At 38.9% G+C, this 19,707-nt stretch overlaps 1 protein-coding gene across 1 annotated transcript in view; it reads left to right on the forward strand.

Annotated features, from left to right (window-relative positions):
* The window catches only part of ERICH3 (glutamate rich 3), a 98,838-nt gene that overhangs the window by 70,520 nt on the left and 8,611 nt on the right, over window positions 1-19,707 (forward strand). Inside the window, exons 11-12 of the mRNA XM_072751316.1 lie at window positions 1,532-1,768; window positions 11,120-11,569. Of these exons, the coding sequence (XP_072607417.1) occupies window positions 1,532-1,768; window positions 11,120-11,569 (687 nt within the window). The remainder of the gene's footprint in view (window positions 1-1,531; window positions 1,769-11,119; window positions 11,570-19,707) is intronic.

Consider the following 19,707-nt stretch of genomic DNA (forward strand, 5'->3'; position numbering starts at 1 on the left):
ATATAAGCACAGTATCTCTTGTGTACTTGCATCTTATTTCCTCCACAAAAATTGGAGATTCCTTGATGGCAAGGCTTGTGTTATTGAAGAGTCTCTTATCTTGCAATTTTACCCCCTTCCACATTAAAGATTCTCAAAAAGGGCATTGATTGACAGCTGACTGGGCCAAGTGAGGAACTATCCTATTTTTGACATGAACTATTTGGATCGAAATATTTGCTTTTATTATTAGCATTTCCTTTTTGTTTCATACAACACAAACCAAACTTTTTCATCTTCTTTCTTATCTGTGATTTTGTTTTGCAGATAGTAATTCGCATTTCATGTTCCCCATATTAAATCTCTTTAACGAAAACCTTCTTGTGATGAATTCTTTGTTTGCCTTTCTTCGTTACAGTTTCTGATTTCACTTTCCCCCTTACATCTCCCTCATACAATCTCTGCATTAACAGAGCTTTCTTCATATGCACAGGGCATGCATTTCTAAATTAAGTTTCTTTCATTGCAGCTGGATGGATAGCTCTCAAGTAATTACCTGAGAGGCCCCCACCACTGGAAAGGAAGCCAGAATATTTAATAACTAAAACACACAAAATTGGAAAAGCCTTATTTTCCCTGTAATTTTTATTTTAAAGATAATTGTTTATTTGCTTAATTGGTTCTGCATGAAATCCTTTTGCTCTCTATCCTTGGCATGTTGTCATTTCAAGATTTTTAGGTTTTGGTGGAGGAAAAAGGGGAACAATTAAATATGAAAGGTGAAAAATTATAACCACAAGGGACAGCTGGAGTTTATCTGATGTGACAATTTCCTTTTTCTGCTACAGATTTGTTGCACCTCTGTAGGGAATGCAGCAAATTAGTGGCTGTGACAGGAATGTTCTATTTTATAAGAGTATTTTATCCTTGGAACATAATTATTTCATTGACTGTAGGGATGAATAATGCATATGATTTGGCTTCTGGTCTAGGTATAGAATTCCTCATAATGCCTTTTCTTGATGTCCATTTGGTTCTCAAAGAATGTGCTATTCACAGTGTTACTTCTCAGGGCCTTTGGACTTGATTAATTGAATTTTTCCACTTCACTATTCATTAACTTGATATCCAAATATTTTGAACATTCTTCATATGAAATATGACCTCACTGGGTCTCCAAATTAACTTTCATTATTATAATCCTGTTCTCTTCATTTTTAATTTATTTCTAATTTATTGTTTTCTATCAAGTTCTTCTCTTGTCCATTTTGGTTATTGTAGATGATGATGTCCGTTTGTAAGTGAACTTTCATTAGGTTTAGGGCTTGCCATTTGGAGCTTTATTTATTTATTTTTTTTCTCTTGTGTATGTAACTGATTGCAATCTTTGATCATTTGCTGTTAGTTTTCCATGTTCACTAATTGTGTGAAAAAGAAGCGAAGAAAGGCCCAGAGAAGAGAGGGTAGTGGAGTCAAAGTTCTCATTCAAGTAAAATGGGTTAAATACAGGGATTCTATTTTCCTTTTCATAGTCATGATTTTTTTCTTTCAGAATATGAAGAAGATTTTGAAGTAGATGAGGAGAAACTAGATGAGAAAGCTAATGAAGAAGGGCAGGCTGATGATCAAATGAATGGGATCTCAAAGTCACCCTCAGACGATGAAAAAGATCATTTAGACCCGGAAAAGGAGAGTGACACCTCATTGCAGAAGGCAGCAGATGCCGATGACAATGTGAAAGATGAAGGTGACGGATGCTCTGACAATGACCTGGAGGAAGATAAACAAGGCAGGTTGTTTCTCGTATCATGTGACGTGGGCTGTTCAGCCAGCCAGTGTGCTCACTACTTTTCTTTTCTTTATATTTAATGAGATGATCCTCTTTAAAAGGAATGTTTAGAGACTCGTTCTCTAACCAGAGGATGCTGATCAGTCAGTCTTCCGTAGATACCCAATTTAGAGAGTCAGTCCTTAGTCCCCTCTTTCCTTAGTTTGCTGGGATTTTTTTTCAACAAGGATTAGGTAAAGCTTGTAGTGACATGTCTTCTGTTTATTTAGAAAGTTACTTCCTTTCTGTTAAATCCCAAATCATCCCCCCTTGCATGCACACACACACACACACACACACACACACACACACACATGCGCATGCACCATTTTGGAAAAACGAAAACTAGCTCCCATTCTGCTAAAAGGAAAGTTGAAGATTCTTGCCCTAAGATCACTTTGAATACAGAATGTTGGTGTCTTAGTTTCATGGGTGGATTATCTCTCTTGGCAAAGGAGGTCCCCTCACAGTCTTCGAGCCTAAGAGGACTCTGAATGTTCATGGGGAAAATACAGAAAAGTTTTCAGGTAGAGAAAGAAACCCTTATCATCTGAGGCATATCTCAGATATTTTAAGACTTTGTTAAAGACCTTAGTTCCCTGAAATAATGTTCAGTCAAAGGAATCAATTTCTTCCTTTGTCCCACAAAAGCGTTTGGCCAAAGCTATGTGATTGTTCATTAAACAGAGATTGTGCCTGGTATGTTGAGGGCATTTACTAGTTATAACAATAATCCTGTCATATTTAAGTATATGTATGTCCTTGTAGTTTGATTTGGGCTAGAGAAGGAGGCTATATTATGATGACTTTTTGAATTGCTATCCATTTCTTCCAGTCTTTCCACCTATCAACATTTTTTCTCTATAAAATCTCAAAATTTAGAATTCAAGGAGGTATATTGGGATAATATAAAATAAGAGTAAATTCAGTAACCAAATAATCACAAGAGGAAATATTTTAGTTCCAATCTTCAAGAAAGAATTTAAAGCAAAACTATTTTGAAATTGCATGCACACACATACAAGGCAATAAAATATAGAAATTAGAGTAAAAGAGGAAATAATTTGACTAGGGACCATCACTAAGCTTGAACTGAAAATTTAATCCTGAGTTTCCTGACAGGGAGAGCAAAGAGTGAAGCACAATGTGAAAATTTAGAGTGATGCTTGCTATTAGTAAACTTGAAAATAAGATTTGCTGTCACTTTTATTATAGTTGGGAGATCTACTCAAGATTGATGACTAGGCATTAAAATATTTTTTATAAAGTCTTAAACTAGGCCCTTTCTGTAATTTCTCTTAATACTTACATTTCATATTTCCAGGCATGCCTAATATATAAGCTTTTTTCTCAATTTGAATGTGAATATTGAATTGAAGTTGATATTCCTATATGACATAGAGAAAGTTAAAGAATTCTATGGAAAAGTGACACCACATGAATCAAATCATAAAGAAATTATATGAGTGACTTGAACCTGGAAAAGAATAGAAAATGTGTTTGCATGTAAATAGAACTGGCTCAAAACACAGGGAACTCAATTTTTCATTTCTTTAATGAAAGAAATGGTGGGGAATGAACAAGTGTTGATTTCATGAAGATTCAGTAGTACATTCTTTTACTATTTGGTCATCTGGGATTAGCTTTGTGCTGCATAATCATTGTGTTTTTTGGGGATCAGATGGATTTTTTTCTAAAACAGAATAATTTTTTATTTTCAAACAGAAAGGGATGTAGTCAGTACTTGGATCTTCCTTGGAGGGAAAGCTTTAATCACTTAGACCTGTAATTATTGACTAGCCAACAGAGATAGGTAAGCTTTAACACTGAAAACTGCTTGCATATAAATAATTGGAATCCTATGTTTGGAAAGGCATCCAAAGGGTATTGCTTATTAAGACTCTGTACTAAGCACTGTGCTAGATATTTACATGAATTATCTGATTTCTCTCACACAATCTTAAAAAGCAAGTGCTTTTTCTTTTTATCTCCATTTTACAAATGAATAAACTTGGATATGGTGGGATTAAGTAACGCACGCAGCCAGAAAGCAGAGGAGCCAAGACATAAACATCACCCAGCGCCAGAGCCTGGATTTTGGAGAAACACTAGAACATTTTTTTCCAAATGAGAAGATACCTATTTACCTAAAAGTAAAACAAATTCCCCCACTAAAAGGATTCTGCTTCCTTAAGACTATACATTTTAGAGGCACTTATCTTCTGCCTCCTCATCTTCTTGTCTGGACTCTGCTTTTTGTTTGTGTTTTGTTTTTTTTTTTGAGCAGCAGAGATTAAAATGGACATTTTCTCCTTTACTGATATTGACCCTTCTCCTCCCCTGATGGACCTCCCTGTCCTCTCTGGGGCCTTTAGCTCCATTCCAGCTGAGGCCCCTCCTCTTCCAAGACTCTCCTACCTTGGCACCTCTCACTGAGCTCTTTATTTAAAGAAACTCTTATCATTCAGTAATTCATTATTCTTTTAGAGTTTTATATGTTAAACTTTACCCCTCAAATTAATCACACAAGTTAATAACACGCAATTGTTACGCTGTGAAAGCTAAGACTGTATGTTGTGTTTGTTATTCCTCACAGAGCTGATTTCCTAAAAGATATTTTGTAAATATTATGCAATTACTTGATTTTATTTAACACCAAGAATACAAAGGTGCTTTTGTTAGTCATGATATCTAGTTACATTTACAGTATATGCTTTTGGAATTTTATTGGAAAATATTGTACACAGTCACCTGCATTATTGGGCACAGGATATATAATATTTTTGAAGAGATATATAATGAAAGCTACCAGAACATATAAAATCGAGCCCACACGTGGGAAATTTTAGAGCCAAAAGTTAAGCTTGCCAACTTTCATTTTGTTGTTTCTTTCTTTTCTTTTTTTTTTTTAAATATTTATTTATTTATTTATTTATTTATTTATTTATTTTTATTTATTTATGATAGTCACATAGAGAGAGAGAGAGAGAGGCAGAGACACAGGCAGAGGGAGAAGCAGGCTCCATGCACCGGGAGCCTGATGTGGGATTCAAACCCGGGTCTCCAGGATCACGCCCTGGGCCAAAGGCAGGCGCTAAACCGCTGTGCCACCCAGGGATCCCTATTTTGTTGTTTCAATAATGATATTATTAAGCTATCCTTTTTAAGAGCTCTTTTGCATTTTTGGTATTTACATTAAAAACTTTGCCATTATTTTGAGATAAAATCTCATTGCATATTACTGTTTCTTTCCTCTACCTCCCAGCTCTTTTATTTCCCATCCTTTGATTCTGATAACCTGGCTCTGTGTTATTCAGAAACATTCCTTTTAGCATGTGGAGTATCTGAATTAGAGATTTCACCCAGCAAACAAAGTAGCATGTATTAAAAATGATAATGACACAATAGATTCCTTGGGACTCTCTATTACAAAGCCAGACTGCATTTCATCTTCAAAAGTGTAAGAGGCATATTGTGACCACTGAATCTGAGACACCAGTTCATCCTTTTTATTGACATGATTAAGAATCTTGCTGTTAGTATTTGGATGTGTTTCATTTGAACCTGCCTGCACCTGTTCCCAGAGGGCAAACAATTGCCCAGGCTGTCACTCTGGTGACAAGTCAGCCCCATTTAAACTGCCAGCTAACAATTGCGTGGGCCCGCCTTGATGAATGCTCTGTGCTGAGCAGCCCATGAGTGATGAGTGCTTGAGACCAAGAGCCACTAGGAGAGCATCCAGGTTTAGGGATGATGCGTGAGACTTTCCATCGTTTAAAAAGAATGACAGCTTCCTTTTCTCTGCATTTGTGTTGGCAACCCCAGGCGCTAATTCACTAGTTGAAAATATATTGTCATAGATGAATGTTAGAAGGTTGAGGGGAAAAATGTCATGTCGCTGAGAATATACTTTTATACTTTTATGGACAGTTTGGGTGATAATGCTTATGAGTAAGAGATAAAGAGTCAATAGCTTCTTATGAGAAAGAGTTGAGAGAGAGAGAATCTCTTCCCAGAATTGCAAAGGATAGAATAGAAGAATGAAAGCAAATGCTTTTTCAAGGAAGAAAGATAATATTTCATTTGTGCTATTTTCCAGTCTGTTGAAGGAATAGGCCTTAAAACTTAAAATTCCAGAGTCACAAAAAATACTCTATTTACTTGACTTATTGACTTCAAGAATCTCACTCTTCATTTCTTGGCCTATCGAAGAGAAGCTTGTGAAGGAAGGCTGCCCCTTCTGTCCTGAAATTATAGATGCTGTGAAGCCACAGTGTGTGGACTTGAGTGTAACCTGACTGCTGCTTGGACAGAGAGGATTAGGGGAAGACTGTAGATGGCCTTCAGGTCAGTCTGTATGTGTGATTTTTTTTTCATGATTAGTCAAACTAATTTTTAAGGAATTTTTAAGCTTTTCTCAGTTTTTTCGTTTCTTCCCGCTAGAGCTGCATTTACCTGTACATGTTTATTCTTACAAAAAGATATGTGTCTTAGTCTCATTGATGAATTGAGTCATGAATTATCAGTATGAGGACATATGCTCCCCCTTAAGGCAAAAAACTAGTTACTGTTTATAACTCGAATTTAATGATTTCTACTTCTATTTTCATTAAGCATACATTGATTCTATAATATTTATGAGTATGAAGTGCTTGTCTAATTAGGCATCATTAGACAATATATGAAATATTGTTAGAAAATTTATTAGACATACATGAAAATATTGACTAAGCCACTGTATCTAATATAAAGTATAAACAGATTTTGAGGAGTTCACGAGTATAATCAAGATAGGACTGTTAATATGAGTAACAGTAGGATGTGTGAATTCATGTGTCATGGCCAATTCGAAGACAATAGGAGCAGCATCCACACAGATTTTGCTGTGAACCCTGAGACTAAAGAATGGGAGAGAGAAGCAGTTTGTGTTAGAATTCAGAAGAGTATTGGATCCACTGGGTTGGGATGAGTGGTAGTTATTGGGGTGAAAGCTAGTCATGTTTCACTGAATTTACATACTTGTACTGAGTGTGTGCACTTAGAGTGTCCATGAGGCTTCAAGGTCGTGAATCCAAAACAAAGCAGCTAAAATCAGGACCCTAAGGGAGAAAATGGAGAATTTAAACTATAGTAAAATCATGCTCTGTGCTAGAGAGTGAGGAAATGATAGAAAACTAAGGTCAGGACTTATAATTGGTTCAAAACAGACAATATGGCTACTGATTGCAGTAAGGGCATGGCAGCAGCTCCTGAGAGGGCTCTCCTTGGTCACTGGAAGGAGAGGGAACAAACATCTGAGTGGACACGTACAGATGATCTACTGTGCTCATGCAGAAGGAGGGGGTGTCCGGCGAGAGTGTATCATCTCTGTGGAAGCAGGGCCTGGCCTGCCTTTTCCTCTACTGTGTCCTTAAAACCTAGCACATAGCCTCACAGAGAGGAGGTGCTCAGTGTGCATTTAATGAACAGACCTATGGACCTGGGTAGAAAGGTGGAGAACAACCTAGAACCTCAGTTATGAGAGAAGGGAGCAGAGTTCCTCCTGAATGTGGTGTTGACTATGGATGTGTGAGCGTTTGGCACCCTTGACCAGGTGTGTAGCGACTTGGCCAGGCAGGTAGTATAAGCAGTAGAGATTCTGGAGATATACATAGATGCTGAAATGGAGAATGACCATTAGGGATATAAAAGGGGGGCGAGGCTGAATTCCATGAGTTCTGGTGTTTTGAGAGAACTATTTTCCATTTGTCACCTTGGGGTGGTAACAGCGCAAAGTTAGTTAAGAGGAGCAATGGTAAATCCATGACAGCAGGTGCTCTCTGTTTGAAGGCCTTCTGGCAAGTAGAGTGGTCTTGGTTTTACTATAATGGGTCATTACCAAAAAAAAAAAAAGTCTTACAAAACTTGGTGCTTTATAGCTAATGGACATTGGGTATTATTTAACTTCTCTGCACTTTGCTTTCTTTTTAAACTTAATGTAATTAATTAATTTATGTTAGAGAGAGCATGCAAGGAAATGTGAGCAGGGGGAGGAGCAGATGGAGAGAGAGAGATAGAGAATCCCAAGTCGACTCTGCCATGAGCCTGTCACGGGGCTCAATCTCACGACCCTGAGATCATGGCCTGAACCAAAAACCAAGAGTTGGACACTTAATCACCTGAGCCACCCAGGTGTCCCCCCCCCCTTATTTTCTAGATCTAGAAAAAGAAGATAGCTATTCCATGGGATTATATGAGATGTTTGTAAAGTGCTTACCTCATTGTTTGGTACAAGTAGGTGTATGCGGAAACATCTTTTTATATTTATCTTTTTCTTTTGTCCTCAGCAAAATATCACTGCATTACGATTCTTCATATAGTGTGCAGGGGGAAATCACAAGAAAGAAATGTATTAGACCACACTTATCATGTATGATTTCATAGAGGGGGAAAGACTGGAATTCATAAAGAAATCATTATTTGATTTGATTATGCTAATTTTGCATCAATGACTTACAGAGAGAATCAGCCCCATTTTATAGTCAAGAAAATAGGCTAGAGAGGTTAAGCGGAATAGCCAAAGTCAAAGCTATTAAGTAGCTGAGTCATGATTGAAACACCTGGTTTTATCTTACAGAGAATGTATTATTTTCTCTCAGTCTCCTGTTGTGTGAAACAGTAGTTGTGCAAAAGGAGGAGGTGACATGGAAAGAGAAGACAGTTAAGGGTTTGGAGCCTGATTGAATGTGCAGGGCGGAAAGTCAGAGGTCCCGCGTAGGGCATGGAATCGTGACACCACACCAATGAGTGCACATCATTCCTCAGACCAAGAGCAGATTCCTTAAGCTTCGATACCTGCAGGGAGCCCTGGAGAGAAAAACAGAATTTGGTGGGAGCCAGAGTTGCCTACCAACAACGCCTTCAATATAGCTTTTTCCCTCCTAAAAACAGACAAAAATTACGCATGTGCCCTCCAATTTCTTTTATATGAAATGTTCTTTTAGACAAAACTTATATCTAAAAACTTGCTTCGTTTCTAAGATGATAAATAAAATTAGTGTCGAAAATCCCATTCCATGGCCCTGGAACATTTTGAGCTTTTATTTGCAGGCAAAGTCTTGCCCCAGTGTCTGCATGAAAATGAGAGAAAGAAATGAGAAGGAAACTAAATTGTACAGCGAAGTTAGAAATTGGAAAACTGAAATGAGTTTATATGGGAGGTCAGGTCCCCCTGCCTCTTGAAGGCCATTCATTCTTCTGATCTTTCTTCTCTAAGGGCCTGAATCAAAATGAACCAGAGTGTGTTTCAGCCTTTTGAAATAAAATAACACAATTAATAGACGCTACGAAAGAAAGGTAGAGGAAAACTCTTTTTTTTTTTTTTTTTTTTTAGCGTGTGAACAACTCTCAGAGCCAAAAGTGAGTCATTATATCGACATTAAAGATGGTAGATATGAAAAGTTTTGCAAGTGCGGAACAAGTATGATAATGCGTTCTAGCTAACTGTGCAATTAATGAGAGCCACTGCTTGGACAACTAGCGAGGAGGAGTTGTTTTTCTTTAAAAAGATTATGAGATGCTTAAGACAGGGTGAGCTCGTAGCCACTAAAGTTTCTGAAGTGACACAAATAAGATAGAGAACAACTGTCCTTGATCTGCTGTGTTCCCGGTGAGAGACAGTCTATTGAGATTTTATAAAATGGGGATAAAGAATGAGTAGTTAAAGTGTGTGTTCCTTTTAGAAACAGTGGTCAGCTGGTGCCTGCCAAGGTAGTTGGGAGATAAAAACAAATGGAATTGCACTCAAGGGGTTCTGTTGCTTAAAGGCCTTTTAGAGTTTGTTTTTTTTTTTTTTTTTTTTTACTGCTGTGTAGCATCTCTCAAATCTTTGCGGAAACTCTGATACGTCTCTGTGACTCTTCTTAAAATTCTAAGCCCTGTCATGGAGAGTCATTTGGGCTGGAGGGCATGAAGGAAAAGGATAAGAGGAAAAGGTATTTCTTCCCTGAAAGTCTGTATCAAGCTGCTCCCGCCAGAAATAAAAGGAATCAAAGAAACCGAGAAAAGAGTAAGGGGCACACAGAGAAGAGAAAACAAGAAAACGAGGCAGCGTTTAGGTGTGGGATGTTTCCTCTGGAACTATATTCCATAAAAAAAAACTATGTATTGGTTAGAAAGCTCCAAAGCAGGTTCGTATCTCTCGGGCTCGCGTCTATGCCGTGGTTTTCAGGCCACGCATCTTCCTTCCAGAGAGTCGGCCTGGATGTTGCTCTCTTGGAGGTTTTTGAAAGGGCTTTTGGGTGGTAAGTACCAAACCATTTTGGGCTGGGGTAGGCTTAGGCTTCTAGTCTGCAGATCTGTGGCCTCCCATCAGCGGGGCACGCCGTCTTCTAGAAGCCCTTGTATGATGCCATGTGCCCACCTCCCAGCTCCAGCTCCGCCTGCCTTCTTGAGGGCAGCCCTGAGCTACAGAGCTGCTTCATCTCCAGGCACCAAGAGGTGTTGGCCTACTCTGGGGGGGGGGGGGGGCGGTCACTGTGTCTGACTGGAGCAGAGTATGAAAGCCCCACTCCTTCTTCGAGGGAGGAAAAACCCTACTATCATTCAGACCTCAGAGCTCCCTGTGGGATCAGACTGAGGTCAAGGTGTTGCTTGAAGGAGCTCCCTTCATTGATTTCTTCCTTTCCCTGCCCTGCTTCCCCCACAGCGGTGAGAGTTTCTCCTGGAGCAGACCCTTAATACCTTCCTTGCACATGAATCCTGACCTCCGTGTCTGTTTTGGGGGAACCCGAAATAAGACAATGTGTCCTCCTTCACACACACACACACACATACTCACACTCAACAAACATCACCTCAAAAATATCTTTAAAGTGTCAAGATGTTATGCAAGTGCATCGATCTTTCTAGTACACCTTGCTAGCTGGGTATGGTTGGTGTTACAGCGGATAAAAATTTAAATTGTATGCACAGAGAAGACTGTGGCTACCCAAGATGAAAATGAAATAAATACTCTCACTGAACAAGTAAGAGTATCCTGTTTCTTCTACAATAAGAGATGAAGGTTTTCCAATAAAATGGCTTTAAAAAAATCAATAAACAAATACAGCTGGTTTTTAGTTAAAAGTGACTTCCTATTGAAAACTTCTAGAGACTCACAGATTACATAGGGTTTTCTTTATCTGGACAGTTATGTGCAATGGATGTGAAAAGGGCATCGAACCTATTAACCGATATGAAAACTTTTAAGTGTGATTATTGCTAACATACCTCCCACAATCAAACCAGTTGCTTTATGGGAAAACAATGATGTCATCACTTTTTATTTTTTAGATGTAAAAACTGTTTCATCCTCCTCCTCCAGAAGTCACCCATGTTCTAGCTGCAGTGAAGATGAATCCGCACTTGGGGATGGGGAAGCCCACTATGAAAATAGCCCAGACAAAAGTGCCAGAAGTTCCTCTTCTCAGGAGTTGAGTGAAAATGATGAGGCAGGAAAATCCCACCTTCCAACGGAGGATTACTTAGAAGTTGAAATTGAAGATCAAGAAAGAATAACAGCAGATGTAGCCACCAAGCCTTTGCCGATAGAGGAACGCTTGGAGAATGTTCTTGAAGAAGAACCGGAGGAAGGGACCCCAGTGATTGCAGAGGGCTTATCTGAGAAGTCCGAGGAACATGTTTCCAAGGAAGAAAAAGAAAAGGATCAAAGTAAGCTTTGGGAAGGAAGCACTGCTAAGGTGAAGGACAAAAAGGCAGGTCCCCATAGGGCGGAAAAAGATGGTAAGTATGGCCATTGAGTTGACCTGCCATTGTTCCCATGCATGGAAGCTGATTTTGGTCCTTGCATTTCTGCCAAAGCTTGGGAAATACTGTTGTGATAATGCCAGAGGCATTCAAATTTTTTATTTCTCCCTTCATCACATAATCATACATGTACTTTCAGCTTGCTGTTTTTCCTTCTATTGCATTTTAAAAGTTACTTGATAAATCTCACATAGCTGGTTTCCTATTTTCTGTAAATCCCTTCTTGTGGTCATTCAGTCTCAAGAATCAAATAAAACCCAATATGTGTCTGAAGGCAAGGGTATGTGTGGCTTTTTAGAGGTTATTGATACTAGAAATAGTAATTGTTCTTAGCTTTATACACACTTCTGTGCACACACACACACACACACACACGTGCCTACGTAGCTAACATGGGGAGCCGCCTACTATGTGCCAGTTTGAAACACTTGCATAAGTAACTCATCAACTCCTTACATCAGCCCCAAATCCCCTGAGTTAGGCTCTACCATCATCATGTCTTTTTTTCACAGGCAACAAAATTGTGGCTCAGAGAGGATCCGTAAGTTGTCGAGATTATATAGCTCATGAGAAGCATCCGTAGGATTTGAATTCGAGCAGGGCGGCGCCAGTCTTTAAAGATTTTCTATTGTATCTGGGCAATGGGAATTTAAATTTAGATAAAAATATGACAGTTTCATAGAAAACTCCCAACTTGACTTTGAGTTCTTCTCTGAAACTGAGTGACCTCCCGACCCAGTGGTCCCTGGGTGAGTATGCAGGACCGTTCCTTTTGACACGGGCAGATGAAGAGTGTCCTGCAAGGTTGCAGGACCTTAGACGAGTGGAAGGTCTGATGCGTTTCTCAACTTTAGGGGGACAGTTGAAGGACCGTGTTGTGCCCTGTGGACAGCCATGCCTGCCAGACATTTGGCTCTCACATAGCATCCTGTACCCTGTAACTCCTGTCCTTTCCCTGTCCTCTCTCATCCGTCTCCCCTGCCGATACGGCGGGCATTCTTGATTCCAAGATAAAATCTGTTTTCGCAATTTGATATTCTAAAATCATTTGTTTTAAAACTTAGGAATACTTTTAATGTCTCTAACTTTATTTTTTTTTTTTTAGGACCTTAAAAGCTGGAACACACACTTTGATAAACTTTGACCCACTGGCACAATCTGGCCTGCCTCCTTTTCTTCCTTCCTTCCTTCTTTCTTTCTTTCTTTCTTTCTTTCTTTCTTTCTTTCTTCCTTTCTTCTTTCTTTCTTTCTTTCTTTCTTTCTTTCTTTCTTTCTTTCTTTCTTTCTCTTTCTTTCTTTCTTTCTTTCTTTCTTTCTTTCTTTCTTTTTCTCTTTCTTTCTTCTTCTTCTTCTTCTTCTTCTTCTTCTTCTTCTTCTTCCTCCTCCTCCTCCTCCTCCTCCTTCTTCTTCTTCCTCCTTGCCTGTGAGCTAAGAATGTTTTTGAAATTTGTTGTTTTTAAATTTTTTTAATGATTTGAAAAATCAATTTGAGTCTTCTCTCTCTTCTTTTTAATAAGGCTGGCTAATGGTTTATCTATCTTATTAATTCTTTCAAATCAAAAGAATAATATGTGGTGATGTGAACAAATTAAATTCAGATTTCAGTGTCAGGAAATAAAGTTTTACTGGAACGGAGCCATGCTCATTTGTTTACATATTATATTAATGATCACTTTTGTCTTGCAAGGGCAGAGTTGAGTGTTTGCAGCAGAGACCTTGTAGCTCACAAAGCCCTGAGAATTCACTATCTGACCCGTAATAGAAAAAAGTTTGCCAACTTCTGCTCTGGGATTAAAGACCTCTGAGATTTGTCCAAGTGATTTTTCCATACATGAGTTAAGTTTCTTGTTAAAATACATTAGAAACCCATTTATAAAATAAATCAAGTCTTTTTTTTAAAGATTTATTTATTCATAAGAGACACAGAGAGAGAGGCAGAGACACAGGCAGAGGGAGGAGCAGGCTCCTTGCAGGGCGCCAAATGCAAGACTCGATCCCAGGACCCCGGAGTCACGCCTTGAGCCAAGGGCAGACGGTCAACCACTGAGCCACCCAGACGTCCCTAATTCAGATCTTTGATCCTGGATCTTATTGTTCGGTTCTGGAACATATCATGTACAATATAGGAAATTTGTACGATTTGGCAAGCTGCTGCTCAAAAAAGGTAGAGGTGTTAAAGTTCAGTTGTAACAGTGACATTATTATTTCTTTTACTTCCACATCAGAAAACTAGATTGTTTACCTGGACTTGTGTACATGGACATCTTTTTGTGAAGTAAGATGCATGTGACATAGTCTGTATTTAGGTGATGGATGGAACAGTAGAAGCATTGGACTAGGATCCTGCCGCTTGGGAGACAGTGAGGTGGTTTTTTCTGGATGTGTGAAATAAAAAGTGCGTAAGTTTATCATTTTTCTTATATATTACGGGACGTCTATGTTCTTGACTTGATAACATCTATAATTCTAAAGCATTCTGTTATCTTTTTTTAAGGCAAGTTCAACACTAGAAGGCAAGGTTTGTGACTTTTTAATCTTTCTTAAGCTTTAATAAATGTACCAGGTCTCTTAGTGAGTGTTTGTTTCTTTTTTTTTTTTTAAGATTTTATTTATTTATTCATGAGAGGCACAGAGAAAGAGGGGCAGAGACACAGGCAGAGGGAGAAACAGGCTCCATGCAGGGAGCATGACGTGGGACTCGATCCCGGGTCTCCAGGATCAGGCCCTGGGCTGAAGGCGGCGCTGAACCACTGAGCCACCCGGGCTGCCCGTGTTTATGTTTCTTTAACAGCTTACAACATAACATGAAATAGGAGTCAGAAACTAAAGAAGAGTAGATTTTTTAAAAATTCCCCACAGATTTAGCCCACACACAAAAATCACCTTCAACATTTGGTCAGGTTTTTTATTTCTACACTTAGTGTTTACAAAAGTTAGGTTATCCTATTTTTATAGACTGTTGTGTCCTGCTTTTTATTCTCATTGTTATACCATAAGCATTTTTATGTTCTTCTGTACTCTTTATAAATAAGTTCGATGTCTGTGTGTTGTTCGCATTCTGTGGTTTTCTTATAATGGAACCATTCCCCTAGTATTGATATTTATATTTCCCCTATTTTCACTATTACTAATAGTCCTCTGTTATCCTGTTACCTAAGGTAATTTAAAATCTATAATTATTTTCTTAGGCTAAGTTCCAAAGAGTATAATTTCTAGATCACGTTTTAAGGCTTAAGATAATTTTTTTTTCTTACTAAGGATTGGTTGAAAAGTTTAAACAATACAGAACAGAGAGAATGAAAAGAAAGCTAGTCTTCCTGGCCCCACCTCTACTCTTCCCCACACAACAGCATCACAACAGAGGAGAATATTTTTTTAGGCTCGATTCCAGAAAAACCTCTCTGCACACTTGTATAAATGTATTCCTATATTACATATACATATATATTATTTTTATAGACAGATGGAAACACGATACATTTTGTTTTACAACTCGCCTTTCTTTCACTTATTTCTGTAGCTTCCAATACCTTTCCCTGTCAACTATACTCTATTCTCATTTACTGTACTTAGTATTCCACTGTATTGCTTTAGTATTGCTATTGCCCTATTTTATAACTTTGCAAATTTTCTTAAAAATATGTTGCTTTCTGTGCGAGAACTCATAGATTTGTTCTATGACCCATCTTCTACAAAAGAACAAAACTTCTGGGTTATGGATGGAGGCCCAGAAGGAGAGGGAATAAAGTACAGTGGAGGGGCACCTGGGGGGCTCAGTGGTTGAGCGTCTGCCTTGGACTCAGGTGTGATCCTGGAGACCCAGGATCGAGTCCCACGTCGGGCTCCCGGTGCATGGAGCCTGCTTCTCCCTCTGCCTGGGTCTCTGCCTCTCTGTCTGTGTCTCTGATGAATAAATAAATAAAATCTTAAAAAAAAGTACAGTGGAAAATAAAACAACAGATTTTTTAAAAAAACATGTAAAATGTTCAGATTGATGTAGAAGGATTAACGCTACACAGATTATAACTCTTGAGTGCTGATTTTTAAGTATATTCAAGGAACTGATAACAACAAATTTGTAAATATTTAAAATAACAGATTAAGAGAAGTCATAGGTGTCTCAAAGCCTTTATATGAATAAATGTTTCTAAGAAAATTTTAGATCAATTAAACCAGGTCTTGACTTGCCTGATTCCAAGCAAAGAGGTTATGGCTAGTTCCTTTTTCTTAATTGAGTCTTCAGCTACGTGGCTCAAAGGGAGAGAGGGATGGAACCAAAGTGAAGTGAAGGTCATGTAGGTGACCCTGCTGCAAAACACAGCTTATGTAAATTAGGTCAGCAGGCGCGGTAAAGAGGGAAATGTGTATTATTTTACTTAGATCTCTGATTAGAATCGTAGGTCAAAATGGGGGCTGAGATAATGTGTAGAAGATTATCTCTCACATCTGTCCGGTGCTGAATTCTGAACTGTGATTATGTTAGGAATAGGTCTGTGGGCCGGAAAATTACACTTCGTTAATGATGTTTCGTAGCGTCCAAACTAATGCAACTTCATCTGAATTGTTTTCACTTAAGATCATAGCAGTGGATAAAGGAGTAAAGTTCTGTAGTCAATACCTTTGTACCTTTCAGAGTGATAAAGTGATATCTTCCTTGTATTTTATAATAAGTCTCACTTAATTGGGCTTTGTCCAGTCCACCGTCACATCAGGTGCACTGATACAAAAGATGTGATGTACGCAGTGAAGCGGATAAAGTAGATCATAATTGCTGGCTGCAGTGGGACCGTGTCCTTGGGAGGGAGTTCAGTATGATAGGGCATACATGGTGTGATTGTAATGCGTTTATTTTTCTCTGTTATTTTCCGTTTAAGCCGTCTTAATGCCCTGTGACACGATCTTTGCTTTATGCTCTAATAGTGGAACACTTAGGGAGACTAATATGTGAAGTTAATGTAATTTATGCATTATGAATATAAATAAAACATCAAGAACAGAGTATTATAATATACGGGATAGCGTACAATGTCTGTGAGAGCAGACATCGTGTATATGTGAAGGAGAAGACGTCAGAGTGCTTGGCCAGGTCATAGAAACCTAAGTGACGTAGCGGCTCAAGTCCTATGCGGTTTGATCGTCAGGCAGGCAAGTCAGATGGCCCTGATGGGAGAGCCAGACCATCACGTGTTGTGAGTGGCAGTCCGAATATAATTTCTGGGTGAATCGTGAAAGCACGTAGTGATTTCTGCCAAGAAATAGTTTCTGGTTATCTGCTTTATGCTACCTGGTTCTGAGGGTGAACATCATGAAGCCCCTGCCTGTGTGGGAGTCTGCGTTCTAGGGAGAGATGGGCCTAACAAGTGAAAAATAAACAGGGGATGGGGTATTCCAGACTAAGTGTAGGAGAAAAATAAATCGGGGTAAGAGGACAGAGTCATGGTTTGAGGCAGGGGTGGTGTTTTAGGGATGGCCTGTTGGATGAGGGGTCGTTTGAGCGGAGACTCCAAGGACTTGCAGGGCCCACTTGCCCCCTGTGGTCAAGAGCCACTGCCTTCTGAAGGAAGAGTGCAGGAAGCGGGAGAAAGAGCAAATGCAAGGACTCTACACCGGATGCTTAGTTGCTGAGTGAAGGATCTGGAAAGGAGGCCAGTGTGAGCAGCAAAGAGCAGCGGAACCAGAAAGTGGTGGAAGATGAGGCCGAGGGAGAGAACCTGTAGGCCACAGAGAGGATTTTATTCTGAGCTAGGAAACTGCTGGAAAGGTCTGAGCCTACAAATGACATGACCTGAAAGTTTTAGAAAGATGATTGTACACTATTCTGTGCTGTGTGGAGGGCAGGCTTTAGCTCCCTGCAGCTGGAGTTTGTAATCAGTCCCGGGTTTGCGTGGGCCATGAGTCCACGCCGGGGGTAACGCAGGAGCGTCTGCACCGCCTAGGTAGACGGTGTTACTCGTGAAGTTTGTCACGGGGACTTGCTGGGAAGGTTATTGGCTCCACAAGGAGTGATCAGATCAAATGCGTGATGTTCAAGGTCACTGGGAACTTGGGACAGACCTTTCCTCTGCCCTTCCAGGCTCCCTACATTCCTGAAATTCAGAAGAGAGGTCCTTGGCACAGCTTTCTCCTGATACTGAATTGCTTGGGATCGTTAGTAGGATTCGAGATGGGGTCAGTTTGTCTTGTCTCAAAACAAGCAAGCAAAAAAAAAAAAAAAAAAAAACAAGCAGAGAAAAGGGAAGGAATTTAGAAAGCTTGCCTACTAATATTGAAAACTCTATCCTTGCCACCAGTTTTCAGTTACGAAATTATCAACTATAGAAAGAATTGGTGGAAGTTGTGATGTTGTGGGAAAAGCACAGGGATATACAGTCTTCCATCATTACGGGTGAAATCGTTGATACGTCCTTTTTCTGAAGAATATATATGTTTTTTTCTGAAAAAGATATATATATACCATGACATTGTACATTATCCTGTATATTATATATGTAATATATATATATGATGTATGTATGTATATATATATCTCAAAAGCTTCTAAAAATAAGCTCCTTAAACCTGCAATTCTCCAGGAATTTGCCCTAAGGGAATAGTCAGAAAAAAATACAAAAATGATTATAAGTAGTATTTAAAATAGCTGTATAATCTCTCTCTCTCTCTCTCTCTCTCACACACACACACACACACACACATAAATGGAAATAACTCAATATTCAACATCAGGCAATTGGCTGACCAAATTTTAGTAAAAACTTATTAGAACAGCCTATGTAGTTACTGAAGAATCATTTTTTATTTAATGATAAGTGGAAGTAGTCACAATATATTGCTAAATGAGTAAAATGGGGTACAAAATGCTATGTATACTAAGAGGAGAGTGAAAAAAAGATACGTAGAGATTCACCCAAATGTTAACCAGTAAGTTCTGAGTGGTGAAAATAGGATGTTTTTGTTTTCTTTTTTGCACTTTATAATCTTCAAAAGCTTTAGGTAAGAATCTGTACTATTTCCCTATTTAGGGAATGCACTATATATATGTATTACTTTAAAATGTTTGTTTTCATAATTAAAAAGCTAACATTATCAGATAATAATATTTTGGTATTTAAAAACCATCTTAGAATATTCCATATCATTGGAGTTGAAAAGGTACCAATCTAAGACATTCTGTGTGCGAGGCTCTTCCGCTTTGCTTTGAAGACTGTGAGAACTGACAACCACCTTTGCTTTTAATGGTCATCTTTATAGAGAGGGAAGGAGCGCGGCCTCAGGGGGTGAAGGGCTAAGTAGTTAAGGACACAAAGTGACACATCACATTGCTGGCGCCGAGCTCAGCGGGCACCATCCTCCTCTCCTGTAGGTGGAAACCCTCAAGGTTAGACCCTGGCCAAGTTCTTGCTTTTAAGTTTTAGTTTCAGAACATCTGAGAAAAATAATGACCAAGTGAGGCCTTTTCTGGTCTCGTACCTAATAAGTGCTTGATGCTCAGGCCAGGGTCCCAGTCTGGCTGAATCTGAAGCAGGCAACACCTAACTGTGTATCTACTTCCAAAAGCCTTTTCATCTACTTCCAAAGCCTAACCCTCCAGGGGCAAGCCAGCAGACGTGGCCAGGTGGTGATGACAGTCCTGAGACAGAGGGACTACAGGCTTCACTGTCCATTCCGAGTGAGTTGTAATTTCCAAATTATGCTAGTACCATTTGGCTTCCTAGAATGGTCTTTGGTTCAATAGCTGCTAACTGTTTATTTTAATTATTGTTTGTTATTATTATTGCAAACTATAGTTCTTTAAAAAAGTTTATTGAGGTATAATTGATGTACATGATATTTTTTTAAGTGTATAACATAATGATTCAAATCTGTATAATAAACCATATTTACTTATAGTCTATGGGCTACTCGGAAAAAAAACCCAGATGTTTCCTTGGCTCTGATGAAACAAAACTTCAAATAATTGCTGTGAAATCAGATTTGCTCCCATCCCCCTGTCCTGTTGTCTTTGGGATTTCTATTGCTCAATCAGCCAAGCAGATTTATACACAAGGGCCCAAAACACTGCTTATTTAAACTCACTAGTTATTTATTGACAACATTATTACAGCGGGCAAGATGAG

Source organism: Vulpes vulpes, chromosome 3 (genome assembly GCF_048418805.1).
Source record: "Vulpes vulpes isolate BD-2025 chromosome 3, VulVul3, whole genome shotgun sequence".
Taxonomy (NCBI): Eukaryota; Metazoa; Chordata; class Mammalia; order Carnivora; family Canidae; genus Vulpes; species Vulpes vulpes.